Source organism: Hibiscus syriacus, unplaced genomic scaffold, assembly GCF_006381635.1.
Source record: "Hibiscus syriacus cultivar Baekdansim isolate YM2019G1 unplaced genomic scaffold, ASM638163v2 tig00110202_pilon, whole genome shotgun sequence".
In the NCBI taxonomy this organism is placed as follows: Eukaryota; Viridiplantae; Streptophyta; class Magnoliopsida; order Malvales; family Malvaceae; genus Hibiscus; species Hibiscus syriacus.
The window spans coordinates 87,589-115,034 of NW_024062625.1; the positions used below are offsets into that span (position 1 = coordinate 87,589).

The 27,446-nt window shown below is 34.8% G+C and overlaps 3 protein-coding genes and 2 pseudogenes across 3 annotated transcripts in view; 3 read left to right on the forward strand and 2 right to left on the reverse strand.

The window, feature by feature from the left end:
- LOC120218980 (EIN3-binding F-box protein 1-like) overlaps positions 1–7,739 on the forward strand; it is a 30,291-nt gene extending 22,552 nt beyond the window's left edge. Inside the window, exons 3-5 of the mRNA XM_039215842.1 lie at positions 6,695–6,703; positions 6,808–6,823; positions 7,728–7,739. The gene's annotated coding sequence lies outside the window, so the exon portion shown is untranslated. The remainder of the gene's footprint in view (positions 1–6,694; positions 6,704–6,807; positions 6,824–7,727) is intronic.
- LOC120218982 (axial regulator YABBY 5-like) lies at positions 1,265–3,737 on the reverse strand. The gene is made up of 7 exons (XM_039215846.1): positions 3,593–3,737; positions 2,638–2,757; positions 1,989–2,112; positions 1,858–1,906; positions 1,694–1,769; positions 1,548–1,617; positions 1,265–1,439 (listed from the first exon to the last, which is right to left on the reverse strand). The coding sequence occupies exons 1-6, from the start codon at positions 3,665–3,667 to the stop codon at positions 1,558–1,560; spliced, it is 504 nt and encodes a 167-aa protein (XP_039071777.1). The 5' UTR covers positions 3,668–3,737; the 3' UTR covers positions 1,265–1,439; positions 1,548–1,557.
- A 6,402-nt stretch (positions 7,740–14,141) lies between the features above and the next one.
- On the forward strand, positions 14,142–14,784 carry LOC120218942 (blue copper protein-like). The gene is made up of 3 exons (XM_039215822.1): positions 14,142–14,331; positions 14,428–14,496; positions 14,582–14,784. The coding sequence occupies exons 1-3, from the start codon at positions 14,142–14,144 to the stop codon at positions 14,782–14,784; spliced, it is 462 nt and encodes a 153-aa protein (XP_039071753.1).
- A 2,396-nt stretch (positions 14,785–17,180) lies between these two features.
- LOC120218943 lies at positions 17,181–17,755 on the forward strand (annotated as a pseudogene).
- A 533-nt stretch (positions 17,756–18,288) lies between these two features.
- Positions 18,289–19,405, reverse strand: LOC120218944 (annotated as a pseudogene).
- Positions 19,406–27,446: the final 8,041 nt, after the last annotated feature.

The following is a 27,446-nucleotide window of genomic DNA, read 5'->3' on the forward strand; positions in this document are numbered from 1 at the left end:
AATCTAAAAAGCAGCCTCAAAACATTTTTCAGTCAAACGGTTGAATACAAAAGAAAAATCAGGGGTTGGAAATACACACATATTTATAAACTTTAGTGCTTTTTTTCTTGGAGATTCTGTGCATGTTGAGATGGAGAAAAACAGTGGTCCAAATACCACTTTTCACAGAGGTGTGGCTCTATGCTTAGACAGACAGACTTTTCTTAGATATTTGCTTTCCAAATTAATAATATGAATGAACCCCCCCCCCCCCCAAATGGAGGTGTTGCTTCTTTTTTTTTTTGCATTCACTCTTGCAATAATTCAAAGGATTAAATGCTTTGCCAATGATACATGCAACTTATATTTCCCTCTCATTCTCCTCCATGATGAACTTTCCTTTATGTTATCAGGAAAATAAAATAATACATTTAAAACCTTCTAATTTATCTTCAAAGAGACACGTGTTATTAGCCCTTTTAAAGGCTCCTTGGAGCAATCTTGATATTGTATCTAGGAATGGAACAAGGAACTGAATATTGAGAGAGAATAAAATGTCTAATTTAACAATTAACATAACTTAACAAATATTTCAATTTAAAATAAAAACATAAATTAAATTTGACAAATACTCAAATTTTCTTTACATTTCAATTTGAAAACATTAAATTTTTAACCATATTCGTTTTCACGTTCTTTTATATACTATATTAATAATATATCCACAAAATTAAACTCAATCAACAATGTAATATTTTTCAGACAAAATGTTTGATCATCATTAAAGATGACTAATGAAACAACATATTGACTCTATGCAAGTCAATGGCACATCATATGATCATACTAAATTTCAAAAGTTCTTAAAATATGTCTAATGTCAAAGTCACTATTAATTTAGATGATTTCACTTTAGGACAATATATGATGAATTGATATCGTCTCTAGATAGTTGTTAAAAAATAAGTAATCTAATTACCAAAGATTGTGATTTTCACAAAAATTAAACAAGTCAATTCATACTCACTAGTTAATTAACTGAACAACGTAATTTATTTATTTTAATAATCTGATATGATTATAAAGTATTAACTGTTCATATACACATACCTTGCAGACACAGTTACTCGAACCTAGGATTTCAAGGAAAAGCAGCACTCTTTTAAACTACTGAAATCACTCAATGAGTTCAACGATTGAATTTATTAAATAGATATATAAATATGTTCATATGAGAGTGGATAATATGATCACAATGCTAGGCAAAGTATAGCTGATCAGTTGTAAGTAAACAACATATTACTCCATACAATAAAACTAAAGATATAAATCCATGTCCCTGAAAATAAAACACATTGCATCAACACTATTCTTCACTTCAAATTTCAAACCATAACATGAAAACACAGTAATCACTTATTGAGCAGTGCAGTCCTTGACGTATGATGCTTCTAATAGGCCTGTTATAAATCATTAATTAATAGAGTTCAGTATTGCTAATCTCAAATATTACTTGGTATATATATATATATATATGACTTTTAACAAGAACTGGATAAATTACTTACATCATCCAGCTTAGTTTTGATTGTTGGTTTCCAGCATCAGTCCAAAATGGATATGAGGGAAGAGCGCCCACTGTAATATAGGAATAAAAATAAGTGGGTGAATAACCAAAATTGCTGGGATTTTTGCAGGCTTGAAGTAAACTTACATTCTTAGCAGCAGTGCTGAATGCTTCCCTGTGACTTATATCGGGATTGTTGGCCTTGATCCTCTGGATCTCCTCTCTACATCATTCCATAATTAAGTGAAGCATGCAACGATTATACAAAATAATATGTCTAATGTGAATGAAATTCATTAGGATTTACGCACTTTATGAACTGGTTGTATGCAGAAGGTACTCGCTGCCTCTTCCCGGGAGCTGAAAAAAGAGAAAATATAATTTAGATACAAAGCATGAAGAATTTGAGATGGTGCAAAAAAGAAAAGGAGGGTGGAATTACGTCTGTTGACGATCCTTTCTTCAGAAACGACATTTTTAGCAGGAGATTGCATTGGAAACCTGTTGCTTTTGGATGAGGAACCCAAATGGCTCGTCCTATAATCCTGTGTTGCACAATTGGGTGCCTGTGAGGAGAAAACATCAATCAAGGAAGATAAGACATCTTCTCGTCGATGGATCCTTTTAACCTTCTGGTAGCAAGCGGCGTTTGCTTTCCTCTTTAGAATATAAGAAATTAATGTACGAAATAAATGCAAAACCCACAAAGCTTTCCCTTCTATTTATGTGCACACTTCTTGAAAAGAAATCATTAAACCTAAGAACCCTAACTTACATGTCAATCAAATCAAAGTACCCGAAAGCAGACCTTACAAAGAAAATGAGAAAACGGCTCAAGAAAGTGAGAAAAATCTTTTAAAGGGATGACAAAATCATGACCTATAGAAAAGCAAATAAAATAGGGGTTTGATCATGTCGGCTGCGAGCTAGGGTTTGATCATAGGGAAGGTGTTCGAAAAAAAACTTTTAGTATATCTCTTTCGAATTACTACTACTCCGAGGAGCCCAAGATTTCAGAGGCTTTGAATTAGATCCTGAAATAGACATGTATTATATTTATTTATTTTCCGAAGAAGACCATATTATATCACCTGAACCTCTTGCCATGAAAGAGACTGAAATGCCGCTGCCATGTTTACGGACCAAAGATTTGTGCAGTGCCCGCATCGAACGGTCACAATATCAAACAGGCTGCTGCATGGAACGCTCACCTGCGCATTAACCCCATAATTTAGAAACTAGTATACTTGAGAAGACTTGAGTTATAAGTAGTAAGAAACAAAGGAAAGAGAATCCCTGATCATCTAAGATTCTGAGAAACTGAGTTTTTCCCCCCGATGTTTTAGCTAGGTCAGTAGTGTATTGGTCAATGATTTTTTTTCATGGGTTTTCTCAGCTGATTTAAACTGTAGTTTGCTTAATGTGTTTGAGGAGGTTGTTTTCTGGGAAATGATCAAAGGTACAAAGAATCTTCATATTTTTCCTTTCCCTATTAGCTAAAGAAACTGAGTTAGCCAAAGAAGAAGGTTGTAACAATATTTTAAGCAAGGGAAAGCTATTCAACAACTGCAGTGAAGGAAGGGAGTTGAGGTGTTGTCCTCATCAAATTATCAACAAAATGCCTGTGTTTGAACTTTGGACGTTGAGAATTATTTTACTCTTTTATTTACAAAAATAACATAATCATAAAAAAATATTAATAAAATCTAGCCAAGGCTAAGCCCTTCCCTCTCCACCCCTCTTTGCATTTTATGTCTTTTCTTTGACTGCAAAATAAGAAGAAAAAGAAGGGACTGACGATGGAGACTTAACTGGTAAGTGGGAAGAAAAGAAGAAGAACCCCAGAAAACAAAATCAATAGATCTCAGTAAAAAGAAGTCGAGAGCACTGATAGCAGATGCAAAGACCAGCTTTATTTCAGAACATAAAATTGTTTCTTTGTATGATATATACATGGAGAACAAAGTAGCAAAACCAAAATATACAAAAATAAAAGGGGAGATCCTGCATTTAAAAAAGGAAGAAGAGATATATGAGATGAAATACCCCAAGAACTATGTTGCAAAAGTTGCAAGGGATGTAGCAGAGTTGCTCAGGCTCAACATTGATGCAAGTCGACATGTCTTCCAAGTTAGAGAACAATTAAAGGATTTAAACAAAGCTAAGAGCAACCGCCAAGTAGAAAGCTGAAATCAACAAATAAAAACCAATAAAAAGAAAAAGGTAAAGTAAAGAGAACCAATGGTGCTTCCCTGCACTCCTTGCTTTAGAACTGGGCTATGTATCACAACAGTAATGTTCTTTATATAATAGATATTCTTATTCGGTGAGAGAATCAGAAATCCATAACGAAAGAGAGAGATAGGACGTAATCCAAACTAGATAGAGAAGCCAAGCCAATATGAAAATTAAAGGCTCCTTTTTTATTTATCAACCTATTCGCCTAACCGTCTTAATACATTAATCACGTTAAATCGGACACGATTACAAGAATGAATTCCAAATCTTAATTAAAATAATGATGTATATTTTTAAAGATTTTAAGCCAAAATCTTATTTAAATTTAAACAATTTGTATTAATTGATGTTAAGATGGTTCGATTACAAAGTAATATTTGTTCTAAATATTATCAATCATTTGATAATAAAATAACTCAAATATCCTTGCAGTCTATAGTGCTAGAACCTAGAACATTTAGTGATAACAATATATATTTTAATCATTGAGGTAACTTGATTCGTGTTAAAGTGAGTTTTTGATCAAGAGTGACAAAAATACAAATTAATTAGACTGACAAATCTTATTTTATCATTCAAACTTTATTTTTTTAGATCGAGTCTAAAATATTTGAATCAAATTAAATATTTTATTTGAATTAAATTTTAATATTTTACTCGCAAACGGATTAAATTTCAAGTTAAAGCACATAACTTAAAAGAATATATATTTAAAATCTTCTTTCGAAGAAAACATTAAAAAAATTAATATGATAAATTAAGTTTAGTAATTTACTTATTTAGTGTTTAAACATAACAAAATTTCAATTAAAATCAAAAATTAATTATCATATTTTGCTCACCTTAAATATCTTAATTAATGAGAATTAAAATGACAGTCCAATTCCTTTATATCAGTCGGGTAAATAGAAAAGACGTTAGGGTTTGAAGAAAAGAAAAGGAAAGTGTAGAAGTATTACCAACCTTGGCTCCACCTGGCTATTATGAGGAAAATGAGTAACCTACACCTCCGAGCCAAGCGTCTGTTGAAATTGAATAGAGTTAGTTATGTTGAGTTGTTTTAATCTTTAATTTCAATTAAATTTGAATTTTTTAAGTTAAATATAATGAAAAATAATTGAATTAAGTTGAACAAATTTATTTGAAAGAAATTTAAAAAATAAAAAATTATGAACGAATCCGAGCCAAGCGTCTGTTGCTTTGTTGGGGAGTGTGGATGGCAAAGAGTGGTGTTGCTAGTCTCATGTTAGAAGAGTTATGGAGATTGGAAGAATCGACATAGTCTACACCGAAGATAATATGATGAATGATGGAGTAGATCGGGATAGATAAATTCAAGAGTTGGGGCTTGATTTTTGGAAGATCTTCTGAGAAATCTAATTCGAAGAAGTAAAGGGGACGACAATAGGAAGCAATTTGGATTGGTAATCTCAAACTCATTTATGTTGATAGAAATTCATATAGGTTGGCTAATTGGTTGGTTATTGAAGCTATGCAGAAGTCAGAAGTTTGGTGGTAGTGGTTAAGCAAATTGCTTTGGCTCTCGACCTGGTTGTTAATATGTTATTTTCTCTTCATTAGTATGCTGGCTTTGTTTTTGTTAGGTGGGTTAGTTATTACGAGTGTTTTTAGAGAGTTTTTGAGTTTCATTCCTGCTTGTTTGTCATTTTTGGGTCTGGAATGGTACCGAGGGTGTTGCTGTTGTTTGAAAGAAGTTTGGATTCAGTTGGTATGTCTGGAAATTTGGTCTTGTTGTATGGTTCACTTTTGTTTATCCTCTCGTATATACTCTTTTCCTCCATTTAGGATAAGGGAGGTTTTTAACGAGACATACGATTGGATCGATTTCTATTAATAAAATTGCTTAGCAAAAAAAAAATTGATAAGCTTGATTTGATGAAGCCTCAAAATTATTATTAAGAAACTTTAATAATTTATATATATTTTTTGTTTTAATTACATACTTTTCAATTTTTTTACACTGGTTAATTAAATAATTAAACCATGTTACTTTTATTATTTTTTTAATAGTCTGAAGTGATTATAAGATAATATATTTTTATAATATTTTTTAATCATTGATAATACATTCACCGTACAAACGTAACTACTTGAACCTAAAACTTTTAGAAAAAATAATACCCCTAACCACTAAAACTACTTAATAGGTTGAACCATGTTATTAAAATACACTACATTAACTGATTAACTAAACATTTCTTACATGCATGTGTCTCACACGTCAGGCAAAGTCTACGCATATTCTTATTTCAGTAAGTTAAAAAAAAATTAAGTCTTTCTTGAATGTTTTTAAAAGAATCAACATTTATTTGAACATTTAAACAAACAAATAGATTATACGAGCAGTTTAGATATGTTGGGTTTGAAAATAGGGAACAAAAAACTTTGGCGTCCTTCAATGCAGCAAGGCACACAAAACAGCAGCATCTTGAACAATGTGTTCTTTTATTGACTTTTAAAGTCTCTAACTTTAACCAAGCTGGCTGGTGCTACAGCATGTAATTCGTACTTCCTTTAAAATTGCAGGATCTAATGTCACTAATATGTTACCCATATATCAATTTCCTCTTTAAGAAAGGAAATCTATGCCATTTAATGGCAAGGACTGTGCAGCTCTCTGCCTACTTTGCTGGCCGTGGGTAGCACTCTCTCCATTCTACTTCACAGGCCTGCAAAGAAAACAAGTTTTCGTCTTTTTATGTTCTTTTTTACCAACTTATTATCTGTGCATATAGTTTAAGTGTCTGACTTCTTTAATAAATAATTCTTCATTCTCTCTAAGTTGATACTAAATTCTTTATTTTAAGGCCAAATTACATTAATAATCTGTCCTTCAAATTATGTGGAGGAGGTTATTAGTTTTTTGCATTTTTACGAGTCTGTCTTAAGCAAAGAGTGGTCTGGAAGGTTACCGATAAAGTATTAATTCAATGTCTTGATGAATCCTTTCTTCATTCTTACCTGTGAATTGCTTGCTCTCCATATGCTTTTTTATATATTAGATCATCAACATCTAGCGTGATTCAATCAGTCTGAGAAGGAGATTCACATACGAATTGATCACATTTGATCATCCATGTTTCCAAAATGAAGAAAATAGCTGATCCTTGTCCTTAAGTTATCAAGCATGTAGAGATGAAATGCAACAGAGTTAACGGTCCCTCAAAGATGGTGACAAGTCAATAACATAGCTTATATTTTAGTTGCCGATCATCTCTCTCAAACATGGAAGTGATTGATACTTGATTACGATGCGGATGTAATGAGGCTTTGGAAGTCTTATAAGTGGATCAATAATGAATATCAGCTTCATTTACCCTACCCCAAGAGTTAGAGACGTTAGGAATATTTTGTACAATTTGCATGTCATCAGCTCTACAATTCATACACGCTGTATTGGAATTGGAATTACAGGCAGATATCGTTAAAAATGTCCAAAATCTAAAATTTGTATTTTTCTCACCTCGCGACACTTGAAGGGAGATATCATATATGGCTGTGAATAAGAAACGAAATAATGTCTCCCAAGCCATACCCTACTAAACAAAGAGATATGGGTATGGCTGTGAAATATTAAAAAAATAGTATCATTTTTCATGATCAACGTTGTTAAAGAAAACATTAACGTTGTTAAATAAGACAATGAAATGAAATATATTTTTTCACTTGTACGTCAGTACTAAACTGTCCTATCATATGACTGTTTATGATTTAATAATAAAATTTGTAATTGAATCTAAAATTATATCTTGAAATATAAATATTTTTATAAATTAATAATAATTTAAGCTGAATTAAACTTATTTGAATCTTAAAAATAACTGTTTGAACCCGAGTACTAATAGGATCGAAGGTATAATATTTGGGCAAATGTCTAATATAGCTTAAAAGTAGGAATCAATGAGGTCCAGTAGAAGGCTAGAGAGTTTTTGAGAATGTCAGCCCATGTATGTTATGCGACTTCGTCAAAGTGTTAACCCAATACTTTATAATTAACAATTAGCGACTCATTCATTCATCCGGCCGACCAGAAAATTTTAAAAAATCGAACATGGTTACCTTTTTAATTAAAATTAATACAACAAAATTGTTATACATTATTTAGATTAGGTATATAGTATTGGCATTGTTCTTATACATGTTAAACATTATTAAAATGGTTTTCAAGTTTGGTAACCAACTTTAAAAAAATGATTTTCAAAGTTTGATAAATGTTTCTTTGAAAATGGTTTTCAAAGTTTGGTAAATGTTTCTTTGAAAATGGTCTTCAAAGTTTGGTAAATGTTTCTTTGAAAAATAGTTTTTCAAAGTTTGGTAGATGTTTGTTGAAAATGATAATGGGATAATCACAATTAATCCCTAGGCTTTAGGGTATTTACAAGATTAAGTCCTTAAGTTTCAACTATAAATACCCTAGCTCATTTAGCTTCAAAACCATCCCAAAAATCATTTCTTTCTCCCAATAATAGAGAGTTTTCTTGTGAGTAGTGAGTGTTTTGTAAACACCTGTAAATTTTCTCTCTTAGTAAAAGATCTGCAGCAGTCCGGAGACGTAAGCACAATTGGCTGAACTCCGTTATCAATTTCGGGTATTATTTTCCGCTTTTATTTTGCATTCTCACTAATCTGGTTATAGGGAAATTACTCGTGCTTGGTTTATTTCCTAACAACTGGCATCAGAGCTTTTGGTTGTGAATTCTGTCAATTTTTTCGAGGTTACTATTTAGGTTACTATTCATGTGAATAGTGAATTTCGTGAATAGTGAAATTCGATCGGCGATACGAGTTTGTCGACGGAGGTATTCTAATACACGGCGATTCGTAGAAATTGTCAGAAATTATCCAAACGAAGCCATATTCGAGTGGGAGCGATGGCTGCAGACGAAGGGAATGTGAAAATTGAAAAGTTCGATGGTGCGGACTTTGGATTTTGGAAGATGCAAATTGAAGATTTTCTATACCAGAAAAATCTATATCAACCCCTCTTAGGAAAACAACCAGAGGGCATGAAGAATGAAGACTGGGCTCTTCTCGACAGACAAGCCCTCGGAGTTATCCGACTGACGTTATCCCGCAATGTTGCTTTCAACATAGCAAAGGAAAAGACCACAGCGAGTCTTATGACGGCTCTCTCCAGTATGTATGAGAAGCCATCAGCCTCAAACAAAGTTCATTTGATGAGGCGATTATTTAATTTGCGGATGACGGAAGGGGCATCGGTGGCACAACACCTAAATGAACTCAACACAATCACAACCCAGTTGAGTTCAGTGGAAATTGAGTTCGATGATGAAGTTCGAGCTTTAATTCTCTTATTATCTCTACCAGACAGTTGGAATGCTACTGTTACAGCAGTCAGCAGCTCGTCGGGAAACAGAAAATTGAAATTCGACGATGTTCGGGATCTGGTATTGAGTGAAGAAATTCGACAGAGAGAATCGGGTGAAGCATCAACCTCCTCAGCCTTGCACATGGAGCCTAGAGGAAGAACTTCAGAAAGATATTCAAATCGTGGCAGATCAAAATCCAGACGGGAAAAATCCAGAACGGGAAATAAAGATTTTACCTGTTATAATTGTGGCAAGAAAGGCCACTTCAAAAGAGATTGCCGAGCACCGAAGAAAAATATCGGCGTACAGGAATCTGCCAACATGACGGAGGAGACAGATGATGCTATGATTTTAAGCATCAACAGTCCGATTGAATCATGAATTTTGGATTCAGGGGCATCTTTCCACTCCACGCCATGCCAAGAAATCATGGAGAACTATGTCAGTGGTGATTTTGGGAAGGTTCATCTTACTGATGATGAAACCTTGAAGATCGTCGGAAAAGGAGACATCCGACTAAAGCTGCCAAACCAGACCACCTGGAAGCTGACAGGAGTGAGACATATTCCTGGTCTCAAAAGAAATTTGATTTCTGTAGGACAGCTTGATGGAGAAGGATACAGTACAACCTTTTCAGGCTGTGAATGGAAGATTACCAAAGGAGCACTCGTCATTGCTCGTGGTAAGAAGACTGGTACTCTCTATGTAACCTCAAATTTAGAGAATATAATTGCAGTAGCAGATGTTGATGGAAAATCAAACCTATGGCACGAAAGGCTTGGCCATATGAGCGAGAAAGGAATGAAGATACTTCTGTCAAAAGGGAAACTGTCGGATCTAAAGAATGTAGATGTCGGACTATGCGAGGATTGCATCTTTGGCAAACAAAAGAAAGTCAGTTTTGCAAAGATTGGCAAGACACCCAAGGCAGAAAGGTTAGAATTGGTTCATATTGATGTATGGGGACCATCCCCAGTTTCATCTCTTGCAGGCTCACTATATTATGTCACCTTCATCGATGATTCAACAAGGAAGGTGTGGGTTTATTTTCTGAAGAAAAAATCAGAAGTCTTTGATACCTTCAGAAAATGGAAGGCCATGGTAGAAAACGAGACTGGTATGAAAGTCAAGCGGTTGAGGTCTGACAATGGAGGAGAGTACATAAATAGGAGATTCATAGATTTTTGCGCAAACAATGGGATCAAGATGGAGACAACAGTTCCCATGACACCGCAGCAGAATGGCGTAGCAGAACGCATGAACAGAACTCTGAATGAACGTGCCAGAAGCATGAGGATACATGCCGGATTGCCCAAATTTCTATGGGTTGAAGCTATCAACACTGCAGCTTACTTGATCAACCGTGGGCCCTTAGTTCCTTTGGATGGCAGAATACCAGAGGAAGTTTGGAGCAAGAAAGAAATAAACCTTTCACACTTAAGAGTGTTTGGTTGTATTTCTTATGTACACATAGACTCTGCTAAAAGAAGTAAACTTGATGCTAAGTCAAACAAATGTTCCTTTGTTGGTTACGGCGGTGATGAGTTTGGTTACCGGTTTTGAGACTATGAAAATCGGAAGATCATTAGAAGCAGAGATGTCATTTTCAATGCAAATGTGATGTACAAAGACAAGTCAACTGTAGAATCAAGCAGCTCCAATACAAAAGCTGAAACAAAGGAATTTGCTGAGTTTGAGGAGATTTCTGGAAATGATGTTTAGATCAGTCCTGAAGCAGTTCAAGAAGAACTAGGCACACCGGAACTAAGACGCTCCTCCAGAATTCCTAAACCAACCCAACGGTATTCTCCTTCTTTGCACTACTTGTTGCTGACTGACAATGGTGAACCAGAGTGCTATGATGAAGCAATGCGAGTGGAGGATTCAGTCAAGTGGGAGTCTTCCATGAAAGATGAGATGGACTCGCTTTTGTCAAATCAGACGTGGGAATTAGCTGAATTACCACCAGGCAAGAAAGCGCTTCACAACAAGTGGATTTACAGGATCAAAGAAGAGCACGATGGGAGCAAACGCTACAAAGCGAGATTGGTTGTCAAAGGTTTTCAGCAAAAAGAAGGTATTGACTACAATGAAATTCTCTCCAGTCGTGAAACTGTCTACAATCAGACTGGTGTTGAAAATTGTAGCTGCAGAGAATTTACATCTTGAGCAGTTAGATGTAAAGACAGCTTTCCTTCATGGTGATTTGGAGGAAGAAATCTATATGAGGCAGCTAGAAGGCTTCATAGAGGCAGACAAGAAAAACCTGGTATGCAGGTTGAAGAAGAGCTTGTATGGTTTAAAACAAGCTCCTAGACAGTGGTACAAGAAGTTCGATAGTTTCATGAGTAGCAGTGGTTTTACCAGATGCCAAGCAGATCATTGTTGCTACATCAGAGGTTCGACATAGCTTCATTATTTATTGTTGTACGTTGATGGCATGCTCGTTGCAGGCTCAGACATGCAAGAGATTATAAACTTGAAGCAAAAATTGTCAAAGTAGTTTGCTATGAAGGATCTGGGCGCTGCAAAGCAGATTCTTGGGATGCGGATCAAGAGAGACACAAAGTCAGAGACTTTGATATTATCACAGGCTGAGTACATCAACAAAGTACTCTCCAGGTTCAACATGCAAGATGCTAAACCAGTAAGTACACCTTTAGGTGTTCATTTCAGACTCTCCAAAGAACAGTCACCAAAGACGGAGGAAGAACGTGCACACATGATGAAGGTGTCGTACGCCTTAACGATTGGAAGTCTGATGTATGCCATGGTTTGTACCAGACCAGATATTGCTCAAGCAGTGGGAGCTGTTAACAGGTACATGAATAATCCGGGCAAGGTACAATGGGAAGCAGTCAAATGATCTTCAGATATCTGCGGGTACCACAACAAAGCACTTTGTTTCAAAGGTGGAGATACGTACTGACAGGCTATGTAGATGCTGACTTAGCCGAAATGTTGACATCAGAAGGAGCACTACAGGGTATGTCTATACTCTAGGAGGAACCGCAGTGAGTTGGGTTTCTCAACTACAGAAGATAGTTGCTCTCTCCACAACTGAAGCAGAATACGTCGCTGTTACGGAAGCTAGCAATGAGATGGTTTGGCTCCAAAGTTTCTTGGAAGAGTTAGGCAAGAAACAAGAAAACAATGTCTTGTATTGCGACAGTCAAAGTGCTATACATCTAGCAAAGAATTCGTCTTTTCATTCCAGGACAAAGCACATACAATTGCGATATCATTTTATCCGGTCTCTTCTGGAAGATGAGATTTTGAAACTTGAAAAGATCAGTGGAGCTCAAAATCTGGCAGATATGTTGACAAAGACGGTGACTACAGACAAACTGAAGTTGTGTTCAACTTCAGTTGGTATGCTAGAGTAACAAGACTAGAAAAACTGTTGCATTGATCGAGGTGTGAAGACATATTAAAATCAGTCTTCAAGTGGGAGATTGTTGAAATTATTAAAATGGTTTTCAAGTTTGGTAACCAACTTTGAAAAAATGGTTTTCAAAATTTGGTAAATGTTTCTTTGAAAATGGTTTTCAAAGTTTGGTAAATGTTTCTTTAAAAATGGTTTTCAAAGTTTGGTAAATGTTTCTTTGAAAAATAGTTTTTCAAAGTTTGGTAGATGTTTGTTGAAAATGATAATGGGATAATCACAATTAATCCCTAGGCTTTAGGGTATTTACAAGATTAAGTCCTTAAGTTTCAACTATAAATACCCTAGCTCATTTAGCTTCAAAACCATCCCAAAAATCATTTCTTTCTCCCAATACTAGAGAGTTTTCTTGTGAGTAGTGAGTGTTTTGTAAACACCTGTAAATTTCTCTCTTAGTAAAGATCTGCAGCAGTCCGGAGACGTAAGCACAATTGGCTGAACTCCGTTATCAATTTCGGGTATTATTTTTTCACTTTTATTTTGCATTCTCACTAATCTGGTTATAGGGAAATTACTCGTGCTTGGTTTATTTCCTAACATGTTTATGATTTAATAATAAAATTTGTAATTGAATCTAAAATTATATCTTGAAATTTAAATATTTTTATAAATTAATAATAATTTAAGCTGAATTAAACTTATTTGAATCTTAAAAATAACTGTTTGAACCCGAGTACTAATAGGATCGAAGGTATAATATTTGGGCAAATGTCTAATATAGCTTAAAAGTAGGAATCAATGAGGTCCAGTAGAAGGCTAGAGAGTTTTTGAGAATGTCAGCCCATGTATGTTATGCGACTTCGTCAAAGTGTTAACCCAAGACTTTATAATTAACAATTAGCGACTCATTCATTCATCCGGCCGACCAGAAAATTTTAAAAAATCGAACATGGTTACCTTTTTAATTAAAATAAATACAACAAAATTGTTATACATTATTTAGATTAGGTATATAGTATTGGCATTGTTCTTATGCATGTTAAACATTTTATATCATATTTTCGTACTCGCACTAGATCTATAAGATTTCGGTAAAGTTAAAAATATGAAATAGTTTAAACAAACTCTTAACACCTAATTTAAGAACATTTTTATTACGTTGTTGGGATTATGTCGACTTTTATATTATTACAAAATGAACACGCTGGTCCATAAAAACCTAAAACAAGTAGGAACTGGAAAATGATTTTACAGTTGAAATAATAAACAAAAGCTGAATGAAAAGAAAGGATCCAGCGTTCAAAATTGTTCAACACCAGCTCATCGTTTACCGCGTTGAAAGTTCAAAGATTAAAATGACGGTGGCGATTGTCTAATGTGAATATGATGAATGATGATGATGATGATATGGTTTTACTGATTCAACAACTGCTCCCCACAAACACTGGCTATTAATTAATTGACCCAATGCTTCTTTTAACAACTTTCATGAAACTTGTAACTTAGTCTCCTCTATATACTCCAATCAGAGGGAACAAGGATAACGAACAACTCGTTAGAAAGAGAGAAAGACAAAGATCTAGGGGCGACTGTAAGAAAAGAACACAGGAAATATTCGGAGATGGCGATGAAATTTATCAGCACGGCAGCACTTGTTTCTGTTGTTTTGGCTTCAACCGTGTTGCAGAGCACATACGCTGCAACTTACACTGTGGGAGACAACACTGGTTGGACTGTCCCTACCGGTGGTAATACTGAATTCTATGATAACTGGGCTGACAATAAGAACTTCCTGGTTGGGGATATTCTTGGTGAGTTTCTCATCCCAAAATCCAACTCAGTTAAACTTCTCATAGATTTTTTTCCTTTTTCTTTTTTGTGACAAAGAATGTTCCAATTATTTGCAGTGTTTAACTTTGCTACCGGATCACATAATGTTGCGGAGGTGACAGAAGCTGTTTACGACAGCTGCAACGGTACCAACAATCCCATCTCTATTCATAATACCGGACCGGCAAGAATTACCCTTAACAGGATCGGTGAGTACCACTTCATTTGCAGTGTCCCCGGTCACTGTATCGCCGGACAAAAGCTCAGTGTCGATGTCAGAAATGGTCCCAGGACTGTTGCACCCACTCCCGGTTCAAGCCCATCGCACCCGAATACCTGGATCAGGCCCCAACGGTTCTCCTAGCTCAGCTTCATCCCTTGTTGCCGCCGTCTCTCTGGCCATCATGTCCATTGCCTTAGTTTTGCTATACTAATTATGTTCAACCCTTTTGCCTGTTTTCATTTTTATGTGATATATTGTATGTCATAAGTTCAGAGTTTAGACTTTGTACGCTATACACAGAGACACACGTTTGATTTGTTTGATTGTTGTAGTGATTGTGGAGCGATACTTTTGTATGTTTGAATAAAAACTTCGATTCATTTTCTTTCGAGAAAATCAGACCCTCGTTGCGAGTTAATTGAACAAATGGACATCGTTTGGAAGCCACCGCCAAAGCAACATAACCCCATCTTCATTGCATCATCTTTTTAAAATTTGTAAATCTAACCCTATAATCTCAATTACGTACTTACCTATAACTACTTTTTAGCTGTTGGTGTATGAGCTGGAGCTGGGTTGGTTTTAACCAATCCTTCACGTGTCAGTTAGGCTGTTGAGTGTTAGTTAAGGTGGTTATGAGCAGTTAAGCTGCTTCTTGAGTTGTTCTAGTCAATTGTATAAATACATCTCTCCATAATTGAGAGAGCAATCGTCATGAAATGAATGAAGTTTTCCTTCCTAGCTATTCTCTCTTTGATCTTGTCCACTTTACGTCGCTCATCGTTCCTTAGAACGATACTATAACATTAGCCACACTTCTCCAATTTTCAACAAACTTCGGCCTATGTGGTAACCACTTAAGAAGTTCCAACATCATCTTAACTTATGTTAACCGTCCAAGAACGCTATTAATCAGGTGTCATTAAATCAACAGCATGAACCAATTTACTGAATGCTTCGATTTCAAGTTTTTCTTCTTTGACTTCATTATGGCATGGGCCAGCGAACTTGGCATTTTCCATAGTGTTGTGTACCTAGGGTGGGTGGACAGAAACGATCGTCTCTTAAAAATTTATAAATTCGTCCCTCAGCATAAATCTTGTGTCTGTGCTTATGTATCATAGCGACAAATATATGCTTTTACATTTACATCGTGATTAGCTGTTTATGATATAGACTTAAAGGTCTGGTTCGAAAATACATATTTTTCAACTAGTCAGAATGATTTATTTTCTTCTTCAAAATATACATTATTCATGTGATTTAGATTTAATTCGGTTATTTTTTTTTAGATTTTTAGATTGTTTATTTTATTATAGTTTGGTTTGGTTTATTTTTATTTGGAATTAAAAATTTTATAAAATAATTTTATTTTATGATTTTTGACATTATTTTATAAATATTTTAATTAATATTTCCAAAAGAAATGACACATACTTTGTATTTTGTATTAATTGTCTCGATTAATAGAATTTCTTGCATGCCTCACCAACCCAACCTAACTCCATCCCAAAGGTCAGCATTACTAAAGCTTGGCGGCATGCTAGATATCCACTCTTCTGTTAATTCTATAATCTAACAATATCGTTTTATTATTATTTAAAAAAAAAAACTGTTTTCAATTCGATGGTACTTTATAACTTATGGAGGACTACATTTTGGTATTATACTTGCTCGAATATTAAAATAGAAGAAAACAGAGACGAGCAGAGGAAATGACAGAGAGACCAAATGGAAGAAAAGATTTCAGCAACCGTAGTGCAGTCAAAGTTATAAATAAAAGCATGAAATGGGTCCACAAATTTGCCATCTACATACTAATTGCATATGTTAACAACAGCTTTTGATAGTATTCATAACATGATAATGAAGTTGGTTCGGGAAACCTCACCTAAGGCCTGTATTTCAGCCTTTAACATTTGTACTTAATTTGTAAACATCTCAAAATACAATATATTTTTTATTGTTGGTTTAGACTGCATAATCGAAGGATTTCTCCACAGTTTTTCAATTTTCATATTGATTTACATGTATACTTTATATCAGAATTTCTGCTTTTTGAATAATAAAATACAAATTAAACTGGTCTTTAAAATTGTTGGCGTCGCGTGATTAACTTTTATAGTAAATATCAACAAATTGGAGGATAATATCTTTTTCCTTTATAATTGAAATAGAGATACTAAAGATTGAATCTAACCTTCATACTATAAAAATTCTGTAATTGCGAACTTATAATGCTGAAGCAAGCTATAGTTTTATGACGCTATTTGCAAAACAGGGGAATGCAGGTCATGATACTCGAATTAAGACACTGTCAATCGTATAAAACAGGCAGTAAATGACATGTGGTTGAGAATTTGAACATATGAAACCGATCAAAGTGAAGAAAATTCAAGCACTGGAACGTATTAAACTTGTACTTTTCCTCCATATTTCTCATACACTTTCCGTCTTCTAATGACTTGCGTCCTGTATATATACACGTTAAGATATGCACCATATAGTTATCAAATTATCCATTTAACTTTTCTTTCTAAATCGACATCAAGGGACGCAAAATGAGAAGGGTATTATCCCTAGGACGACCTGAGCAACACCCGAAAAATGGCTGGCCACTGCTTCGGTTTGAGGTTGATTGGGTTATTAATAGTGGCGATGGCATTTTTGGAGGGTGCAATTGCAACTGATTACGTAGTGGGAGACGATATGGGTGGGATATTCCCCCTAATACTCCAGTGACTACTGTCCTAGCTGGCAAACAGATACGATTTCAAGGTCGGAGATTCAGCAGCTAAACATAAGTAAAATAACCAGTATTAAAGCCTCATTACTTACTTGATTGTTTTCATAAATCTAACCCTTTCTTTTTAAATCCTTTTCAGTGTTCAACTGGACCGGGAATCATACTGCAGCTCAAGTAAGACACCAGGCCGATTTCGATAACTGCAATCAAAACGCTGCTGACATAAGTCTGATTGCAGAATCTGGAGTAAGGTACCTTTAACCTCGGGGGATTCCATTACTTCATCTGCACTGTTGACACACACTGTGAGCAAGGTCAGAAAGTTGCTTTCAACGTTACAGCTGCTTCTGAATCTTCTGCTCATTTGGAACGTGTTACCTTGTTTTCCTTACCTTTGGTTCTCTCAGCCTTGGCCACCTTTATATTGATTCATTGATTTATTCGAGCAATCCATTGCTGAAACGTACTGTTTATGTATGTAGAGCGAGGAGACTACCTATTAAAGCTGTTATAGCTAGCTACTTTGCCTTCATATGTTTCAATATATATGTTCATGTTTGACGACATTTTATAATTTTTTTTGACAACTTCTAAATCTCATCCTAAACATACTTAGAGGGAGGGGAAGAGAGACTCTAAAGGGACTTTTTATACTCGGATATCTCTCATTTTGTATTTCAAACTACATTTATGATCTTACTCGATTCAACGAGATTAAACTATACTTAAACTATTAGACGGACAGAGAAACACCTATACTTCACACCAGAAAAATCAAGCTTTTAAACACACAAAAAAAAGGCTCAGAAGATTCATTATTAGTGTTTTTGTAGTTATCATAGAACTGACAGCTGTTTCAGATTACAAAAGAGTTACATTACTAGTATATATCACATACAATCCTTCATATTCATGCAAAAAGTAATGGCCGCCAGGATTCTTCTACGATTGAAACATGAATAAAGCACTCTAATCTCTGCATCTAATTAATTTTAGGCATTTCAAGGAACGAGTGAAGATCCTGAAATAACCAAGTTTGATTCCTTTAGTTTCTGTCAGTTCTAACAACAGGGAAATATCTCCGAGAAGTAAGTCTAGGGAAAGAAGAAAAAAGTACCTCCATGGGACATCTTCTGCAAGCTTCCAGTCTCCTTCTTTGTCCTGATATGAGAGTTTGAAGCTCTCTCGATACTCAGCAGCTGTTCGTAAAAAAGGATGGAAAATACAGTTGATTCAGGTTTTGTTATAATCCAACATAACATAATTGAAATTATGTTAGGCGTTTTACTTACGTATGCCAAACATTCTCGTCACAGCGCTAGTAAAGCCTCAAAGGAGCGGTGGACGCTAATGTCAATCTTCCTGGCAATTGCAACTCCTTCCATCTTTACCTTCATGTACGTTGATTTTGAAGCCCTACCACCTCTTCCATTAGCTATCGCTGCCGCCACCACCGCGCGGTTGTTATCAACTACGCCATCGGAGATTTGGTGGCCTTGCATCTTCGTCGAGGTTTTCACTGGCGGCCACCCCACTAAACCCTCTCCACCATTCCTAAACAAAAAATCATCAAATCCAGCAAAAAAAAAAAAACAACTGAAATCTTTGCTTTTTTTGCTCCGGAAGCATGCAGATAGAAAAAAGGAAAGACGACTGACAACAGATTTTGCAGGGTAAACTCAAACTGCAAAGAAGGCACGAGACAACTTAAAGGAGCAAAAAGAAAAATGAGAAAGTGAAGTACTTGAAAATGAAGAAGAATTGTCGTCGAGTTCTTTAGTGTCGTCTTCATCATTTGGTGGATTACTCCAATGCAAAAGAGGCAGCGTTTTGGGAACAAATCTCCTCCCATCAAAAAGTAATGCTGCTTCGTCAAAGCAGCTGTTTTTTCTGCTGCCGCCGCCGTCGCTAGAACTACTGCTGCCGCTGTTTTGCTGTTAAAATGTCAGATGGACCGAGTGTTAGCAAAGGCCAATTACTTAAAGCGTTGGAACCCAAAGCCTCCCTGTGCTCGCAACCGTGTCTATTTCCACATTTCCATGGGAATAAGAGGAGTTAGAAGAGCAAGTCGCAGTTGCAGCTCCATGCACGTCAATAACAATTCGAACCCACAAGAGATTACAATTTTAAAAGAAGCAAAGTGCAATCGCTACGGCAGAAAGAAGAGGAAAAAGAAAATCGGTTTCTTTGGTAGCAAAGTTTGTAGAATTTAATGGCAAAATTTTCGAGATAATGTTCTCGAATTTTTTATTTAACGATATAACGTACTCCCAAGATTTTGTTCAAATAGGACGAATTGCACAGTGTTGGCCGTAGGTCGCCATGCCTTCCGGGCGACCTACAGCGTGGCAGCTTCCCCAGCATAGGTCGCCATGCACTCCGGGCGACCTTGTAGGTCGCCATGCACTCCTCCTCTCCTCGCGTGATTCCTCTTGCCCTCGGATGCCCTCGCATAGCTCGCTCGAATGGCCTCGGTCGGATGCCCTCGGTCGGATGCCCTCTGTCGGATGGCTTCGGATGCCCAACGTGTTGGAACGTGCATGACACATGCAATCTCTCTCATAGCCGGGAAGACATGGCGACCTAGTAGGCGCCCGGATGGCATGGCGACCTACGACCAACACTGTAGATTTCACGAGTTTAGCCAGAATTTAATATAGGGCGATTCTACTACATTGAAATTTTGAAATATGGTTTGCTTTTTTCAAGTTAAAGAAAAAAACACTAAATCCTAAAGTTTTGATTATTAAATAAATTGTAAATTAAAATAGAAATGCATCTTTCATTAATCATTCATTAGTTATTTTTTAAAATTTTAACTATAAATCTAAAAAATACAATTGATTTTAAAGTTTGCTTTTATATTTATATGGAGTATGTATTAACTTTTTTATACATATTTTATTATATATTTCAGTATACTTAATTTTTCTCGAAAGAGTTTTAATGACAACAATGGATCTAAAAAATCAATGTATATGTAACTATATTATCAAATTTCATATGTTATTTTGGATTAAAAATAGAAACATATATAAGGGGTTTGCCTTAGTTTTTCTTTCTTCTTTTTATCATTTTTAGTCTCTTTTCTTCTTATCTTTATTATCGACGTGGTATCAATCCTAATGTCGATCGTCGATCGTTGGTATTATTGTTTTATTTATTTTATTATATGTATCTTTATTTTTTTCTTGTTTTTAATTTTAATAACTCTGCCTTTATGGTACGATTTTCGATCATTTGGTTATTGTTTTCGTTTATATTTTTTATGGTTGGATTTGATATCGCTACGACTAATCAAGATGGCGCTTATTTGTTTTTATGTTGATCTTCCCTGCATTGGACATCGAATTAGATTTAGATACACCATTTACATTTGTAGATTGTTTTTTTCATGTCGATCGATTTGATTTACGATTTATAGGCGGTCGGTCTTTCAACAACTCGATCCTCTTTTATGGTTCGTTTGTCGATACGTCAGATGTATTGTATTTACCTTTTGTTCGGTTTGTTTGGTTAAGTTTAATATTTTTCTTGTATGATCCTTTTGTGATCTTAAATTACTAATTTTTTTATGTTAATGATTATAGAAAAAAAAATTATTATGTGTTAATTTACGGTTACAACTATAACTTCATTTAATTTAAATATTTTCAGTTTTTAATAAAAATTAGCTACTTATATTTAAAGAATAACATATATTAATTTTTTACTTCATGATAAATGTAGTTTGATGCAGTAGGTAGGAATTGGTGAGTGGTCCAAGTTTGCTTTACTTTTAGCCGACCTATTTTACCCTTTTGCTATATTCCTTTGTTTTCTGCATCCTTCCTAATAACACCAGAATCATACATATACAAATAACTTAACATATAAATATATCAAATTTATATATAATATAACTATATTTCAAAGTGGTCCAATCATTCCAATGCTTGAATTAGAGAAACTAAACTCGCTCATGATTCTACTTAGTATTAAAAATTACTTTTACACATGTATGTGTTAGTCTGTTCAAGGTTAAAAGGATACTTAAACATTTATTAATTATTTAAAATTATATAAATATATAATAATTTTAATATAACCAATACAAAAATGACGTAAACATAATAAATGATTAAAAGTTTATGGATTTGAGAAAAGGGGGTCCCATTGACAAAGAAAGCAAAGCAGACTATAATTCCCGTTTAGGTTACAGATTTGAGAGTCGAACTAAAACCTGCGGTGCCAAGTCCCAACTCCAACTCCAACTCCAACTCCAACTCCGACCTTCTCGATTTCCTTGCATTCAGAAGCCGACATGTCTTTGGTTTTTTCTATCCCTTTTGTCCTAACAAGGAATTAATTTTTCAATCTAGCAAGTTTTATGAGCTTTTCATGTCTTACTGATAAGATGTTCAATCCATAATAACCATAGACTAATCACATAATCCATCTAAACAGTTCAATCTATTTTATATGTATAAAAATAAGTGTACTTAAATAAATATATATGTTAAAAGATTTCATACTTGTTCAATTAGAACCTTTTAACAACAAATATATATTATTTTTTAATATTTGAATATTATTTTAATCTTAAAATTTTGTCTCTTAATTTTTAAAAGAATATTAAAAATATATTGGAGAAAAAACACATTATTTAAGATCATGAAGTGATTTATCTAGATTGATTTAAATAAAAAATTATAAAATAAAGATTAGTTGTTTGAGATTCAACACTAACAAGGATTAATGTGATCATGTCACTTAAGCTCTCAAGGGCATTAGTGAATGGCAAGCGATACAATGTCTGGGAGAAGTGGCATACGATCTAAATTTATGATGTGATTCGTCTAATAAGTTTGGACGAGGAGTTATAAAACGAAAATCAATTCAAGATTGTTTGAAGATTTGGTGTTAAATCTGTAAATGACAAGAGGTACAATGCTTTCATAGATAAACTATATGGTCACATATCGTAATATGACCATTTCAATTAATTTGATTAAAAAAACCATATAATGGAGATTAGTCTAAAATCATTTGAAAAAGTGAAGTTGGTGGAGATTCGATGTAATGTCCTGTAGACTTAAGGACAACTGTGAATGTCAAGTGATATCTTTTCAAAGGTGGAATAAAATCTTAAAATATATAATAAAATATTGTATATTATTGGGGTTCAAACTGAATAGCCATATAGTATTATTTACTCCTATAATGACTGAATTACTAATGGAGAGTTAAAAAATTTACACCCGGATGCTTGATAATCTTTGTTCTTCTGTTTTATCAAAAGGAAATACAAACAAACAACTCTTTAATAAAAGAGAACTTGTCGGGGCAGACCACATCTTTTTCTGTGCAAAAAGGAGTTGTTATATTAGTGTGGGAAAAGGGGGTGAGAGGAAGAAAACGTTGAGGGACTGGAGAATGTAACCCGCAGCAAAATGTTGTATTCCCAAAAAGATGACTTTGTCATGTTTAAACGAACACATATATTCCCTATGTGCTTTTGTTTGTATTGTATTATATTCTCAGTGCTGTATATTCGAAGAATGTAACCCGCAGCAAAATGTTGTATTCCCAAAAAGATGTATATTCCCAGTGTTGTATTCTCAGTGCTGTATATTCCCAAAACGTTGAGGGACTGGAGAATGTAACCCGCAGCAAAATGTTGTATTCCCAAAAAGATGACTTTGTCATGTTTAAACGAACACATATATTCGAAGAATGTAATTCTTTTCAAACCGATAAACATGGAAAGGTTGGAGCTGGTCCAGCACTTTAAAATGAGTTGCTCAGTAGGGAAGCTAATGTGGAGCCAATATATTTGTGTAAATCTTGTCGTACTGCATTTATCACCTATTGTCTGGGGGATTGCTTTGTTTAGTCAATTTAATCTTATGTGCATGTGCAAATCCAATTCAATTGAATGGTGAAGCAATTTATTTTATGAATTAACATTTAAAAAACAGGTTCCATTCCATTTCCAGAACCCCGATTATTTTGTAATTGAGGAAAGGGACTGAGATTTTTTTGGGTCGATAATTTGATGCTTATGGTTAACAGTGAAATAAATTTATTTTGGAACTAGAATATGTTGGAAGTAAAAGGTGTGATATAAAAGAGTGGAGGGCTACAAATGGAAGGCTGTGGAGTTTGATATGGTAAAAGGATGATATAAAACAGTGTTTGAGTTGGAGATGATCAAAAGATGAAATGATGTGTAAGTGGCCTTGTTGGGGGATTTACGGCATATGGAGAATCAATTAGGGATCGTTGTCGATTGGATTCTCGAAGAATATAGGTTTGCTCTGTTCGTGAGGGGAAGTTATAGTCTATGAAGGATTGAAATGTGCATCAAGTTTAAGCGAGCTTGTAGAAAGATGATTTTGATATTGAAATACATGACAAAACTGCTTTAAGTGTAGTGTATTCTGTTGTCCCTTCACAACATAAAGCCTTTTGGAAAAATCCAATCACAAGGCCTAAAAATATTTCCAGGTTAGGTAAAAAATTTATGAGTGAATTTTGGGACCCAATTGAAATTATGAATCTAACACCACTTGCATTTCACACATCTTTGGAAGATTTTCCAACCCATCGTATCTTGTCCATTTACTAATATCAAATATTCGACTAAAGCAACATTTTACAAACCATATCCATTCATATTCACAACCAATCTATGCAACAGATAAAGTGATGAACACAATTTGTCCCACACTATATCATATATCTCACCTCCTTTCATCCATGAAATATGTCCAACCACAACCATGTTGGTTCTAGTTACAACTCCTTTCTTACTGTTAGAAACCTTTAAGCAAATGGGGATGTAGCTCAAATGGTAGAGCGCTCGCTTTGCATGTGAGAGGCACAGGGTTCGTTCCCCTGCAGCTCCACTTTTGGCTTTTTGTTCCATAATGTCATTCTTTTGAGTTCTCCCCAACATTTGAATGGATCCACCATTTTTTTGTGATCAACGAGAATATTAACGGACTTTTTACCAACACAAAACTTGGACCAAAAGATTTTTGAAGTTTGAACCTATGAAACAGAATCCTATTTGTTTTTTTTTTCAATCCATAATTACATTTGAGTAACTTTCTAATGTATATTCAGTTACTCTTTTCAAATTTAGAGCTCATTCATAAATTTACTACAGAAAGATGAAAGAAATAGTTCCTGATATTCCTAGCCATGCTCTCATTTATTATATATTATTTGTTTGGTCAGCAAAATTATACACCATGCAAGTGGATCTGAATTTGAGGCCTCATAGAGGGAAAATCAACTTGAACCCTAAAAACACGGGAAAATTTCCCTTTGCCTCATTTGCTTAACTCTCTTAATTTGTTAACTTGAACTGTTATCTTTAAATTTTAAAATGCTTTACTTTCACGAATTGTTAGGACATCTTTCAAATGGTTCAAGTCCTTGGGAGATTCAACAAAATATAACTTCTTAAACTAGCACAGTTGCTACAACATGAAAAGAAATTAGCATAAACTACATAAATAGTCACTAATATTTAAGTAACTTTTCGATTTTCCTGTAAGTTTCAAAAGTAAAAAACTGGTCACTCGTGGTTTAACAATCGTTACTACAGGTGACAGAAAGCTGGCGTGGTGCCTTAACTGCCGACTTGACACGTTGACTATTTAATCTGTCATTTGACTCCCCTCTAACCTCATTCCCCTTTCTTCTCCTTACTGTTTCATCTTCTTTCATTTCTATTTTCATTGTTAATTCACATGAATTATTAAATTATGGTTATTTGTTTCTGGTGAAAAAAGGAATGGAAGCAAGAAAGGCGACAAAGGATAAAAGAAAGAAAAAAGATCCTCAACCCATCATGATGTAAAAAATTAGCATCTTTACCTGGTTCATTATTTTCTTGCAGAACTCGCGTATGTACTTGGTCTCCAATTTCTAGATTTTGAAGCCATTCTTTAACCTCTAATATAAACATTGTTGTTATATCTACATATACTTGTTCTTGTTTCTCGTGAATTTCTTCAATAAATAATAGCTTCTTCAAAGCAAAGTGCAAGTAAAAAACGTGCGAAACCTTCTTCAATAACTGCTACTTAAACTAAAACAACCAAAAGTAGAAAAAAAGTTAAGATCAAAAAAGATGTAATTCAAATTTCAAACAAATTTGTGAAATAAGGAATCTGACCAAAAAATGAAAACTTGCATGTTTGTATCAGAATTCGATGGTGTAAGACAAAAGCATGGGGTTGATATCGTCGGCGTAAATGATGGTTGCTTTAGGTAACTTGTAGAAAATGCGAGTAGACTTGGGGGCTACACTTGGAGTGAACGAGAATAATTGAGACACCATCGACAGTGTTGGCTCCTACTGCCGTATTTGTGAGTACCGTAGACCAAGACCTGTTATAAAATCTCATTTCAACATTACCCATATTTGATTTCTCTCTTCTTTGGGGTTTTTGGGTTCATTTTCTTTTCGGGAAACCTAATAAGGAGAAGAGTGTTTGAGCGTGCGTGTGCCTGTGTTGGTTTGTTTGATATCGTTTGGGGGGGGGAGATATTGTTAGAGAGAGAAAATGGAGAATGAAGTAGAAAGAGAGAGTGGGTCGATGATCTTTAGCGAAGAGGATTTGATAGAGTGAGTGGCTTGAAGAAATAGATTTTATAGAAGTGACATGTGGGTGTACCATTCATAGATATGGTGATGCCATTGGCAGACTTGGGGTTTTCACTAACGATGATCTTGAAATCACCTGTGAATGGACCCCTGGTTGTAATGAAGACAAGTTGACTCTTATTAAGTTTGAGAAGCATTCTGGAAGCGAGACGACTAGAAAGTGGAAAAATAACGTTTAGGTGATAGTTAATGACGAGAAGGCTTTATTATCAAAGACTGCATTGCTGAAATACTACAATCAAGCATTTAAAAATGCCAATGACTAATGGATCCATTAATGGAGTTTGCCATCGTTATGAGTTTGTTCATGGTAAGAAGGAAAGAGATGTGAATGAGGTCAAACGGTCAGTGTGCCAAGTTGACAGTTAACGTATCATGTCAGTTTTCTGTCACCCACAAGCAATGGTTGTTAACAGCAAGGGACCGATTTATTATTTTTGAAACTTTAGTGAAAAAACGAAAATCTATTCAAATATCATTGACCAATTATGTAGTTTACCCACGAAATTATGATCAGTGAAAAATGAAGGTCGCTTTCTTGTACCGTTAAGAAGTACTTATTGTTTTTGTTCAGATCAGTACATCTCCTAGACATTATTACAACGTATGACAACTGATGAACTAATTTCCTTTCCTTTCTTTCCCTGCGTTGGTATGGTGTGCCCACTGACTTGGGGGCATTTCAGGTGTCCCATTTAAGTCCCCATAAAAGGTGAAAATGTGTTCATTTGTGCCAAAAGCAAAGCCTTACAAAACCCACTTATTGTGGATAACATTTTCTGGAGAAGAAATTCCAGGAGGTAACCGCTGCTCTCTCCCACGTTTTGTTAAAACCTTAAATCTTGCTTCAATGTTCTCAACCCTCCCTACCAGAAACCCAGAAAAAAAAAAACTCCATTTTAACCAAACTTGATCAAAAGTGAGGAAACTTGAAGAATCAAAAGTCATTCAACAACTCTCTTTCATTGGAGAGATGCTAAAAAATATGTTTGCTTTTGGTGATAAAGCCGACAATGATGATCATGGACCATTCCCATACAACTTGAAGAAATCCCTGCATGAGTAAGAAACATGGGTGTCTCTTTGTCCATCCCCTTTAATCAACACTTGCAATAATCAACGAACCCAACCTTGGAAATCTATCTTCCCACTCTTCATTTCGTAGAATCTTTCATTAAAATATAGATTTATTTCATTGTAATTTTTGTCACACAATAAAAGGCATGAGCTAGTTGTTCAAAAGCACAATAAAAATAATAATGTAAAGAGGAAAAAAACGGGGGGTCCTAGGATCTGGTGAGGAGGGAATGAAATGGTTCAAGGCGTGGAGGAATATGTAATTAGAAGTGGCACGCGAACTTCTCGCCCAAAATCATGAGTTTGTGAGAAGAAGAGGCTTTCATTTTTAAAATTATAAAGTTGTTTTTTTTTAACACTAATCTTCAAGGCGATGAAGAAGATGAAA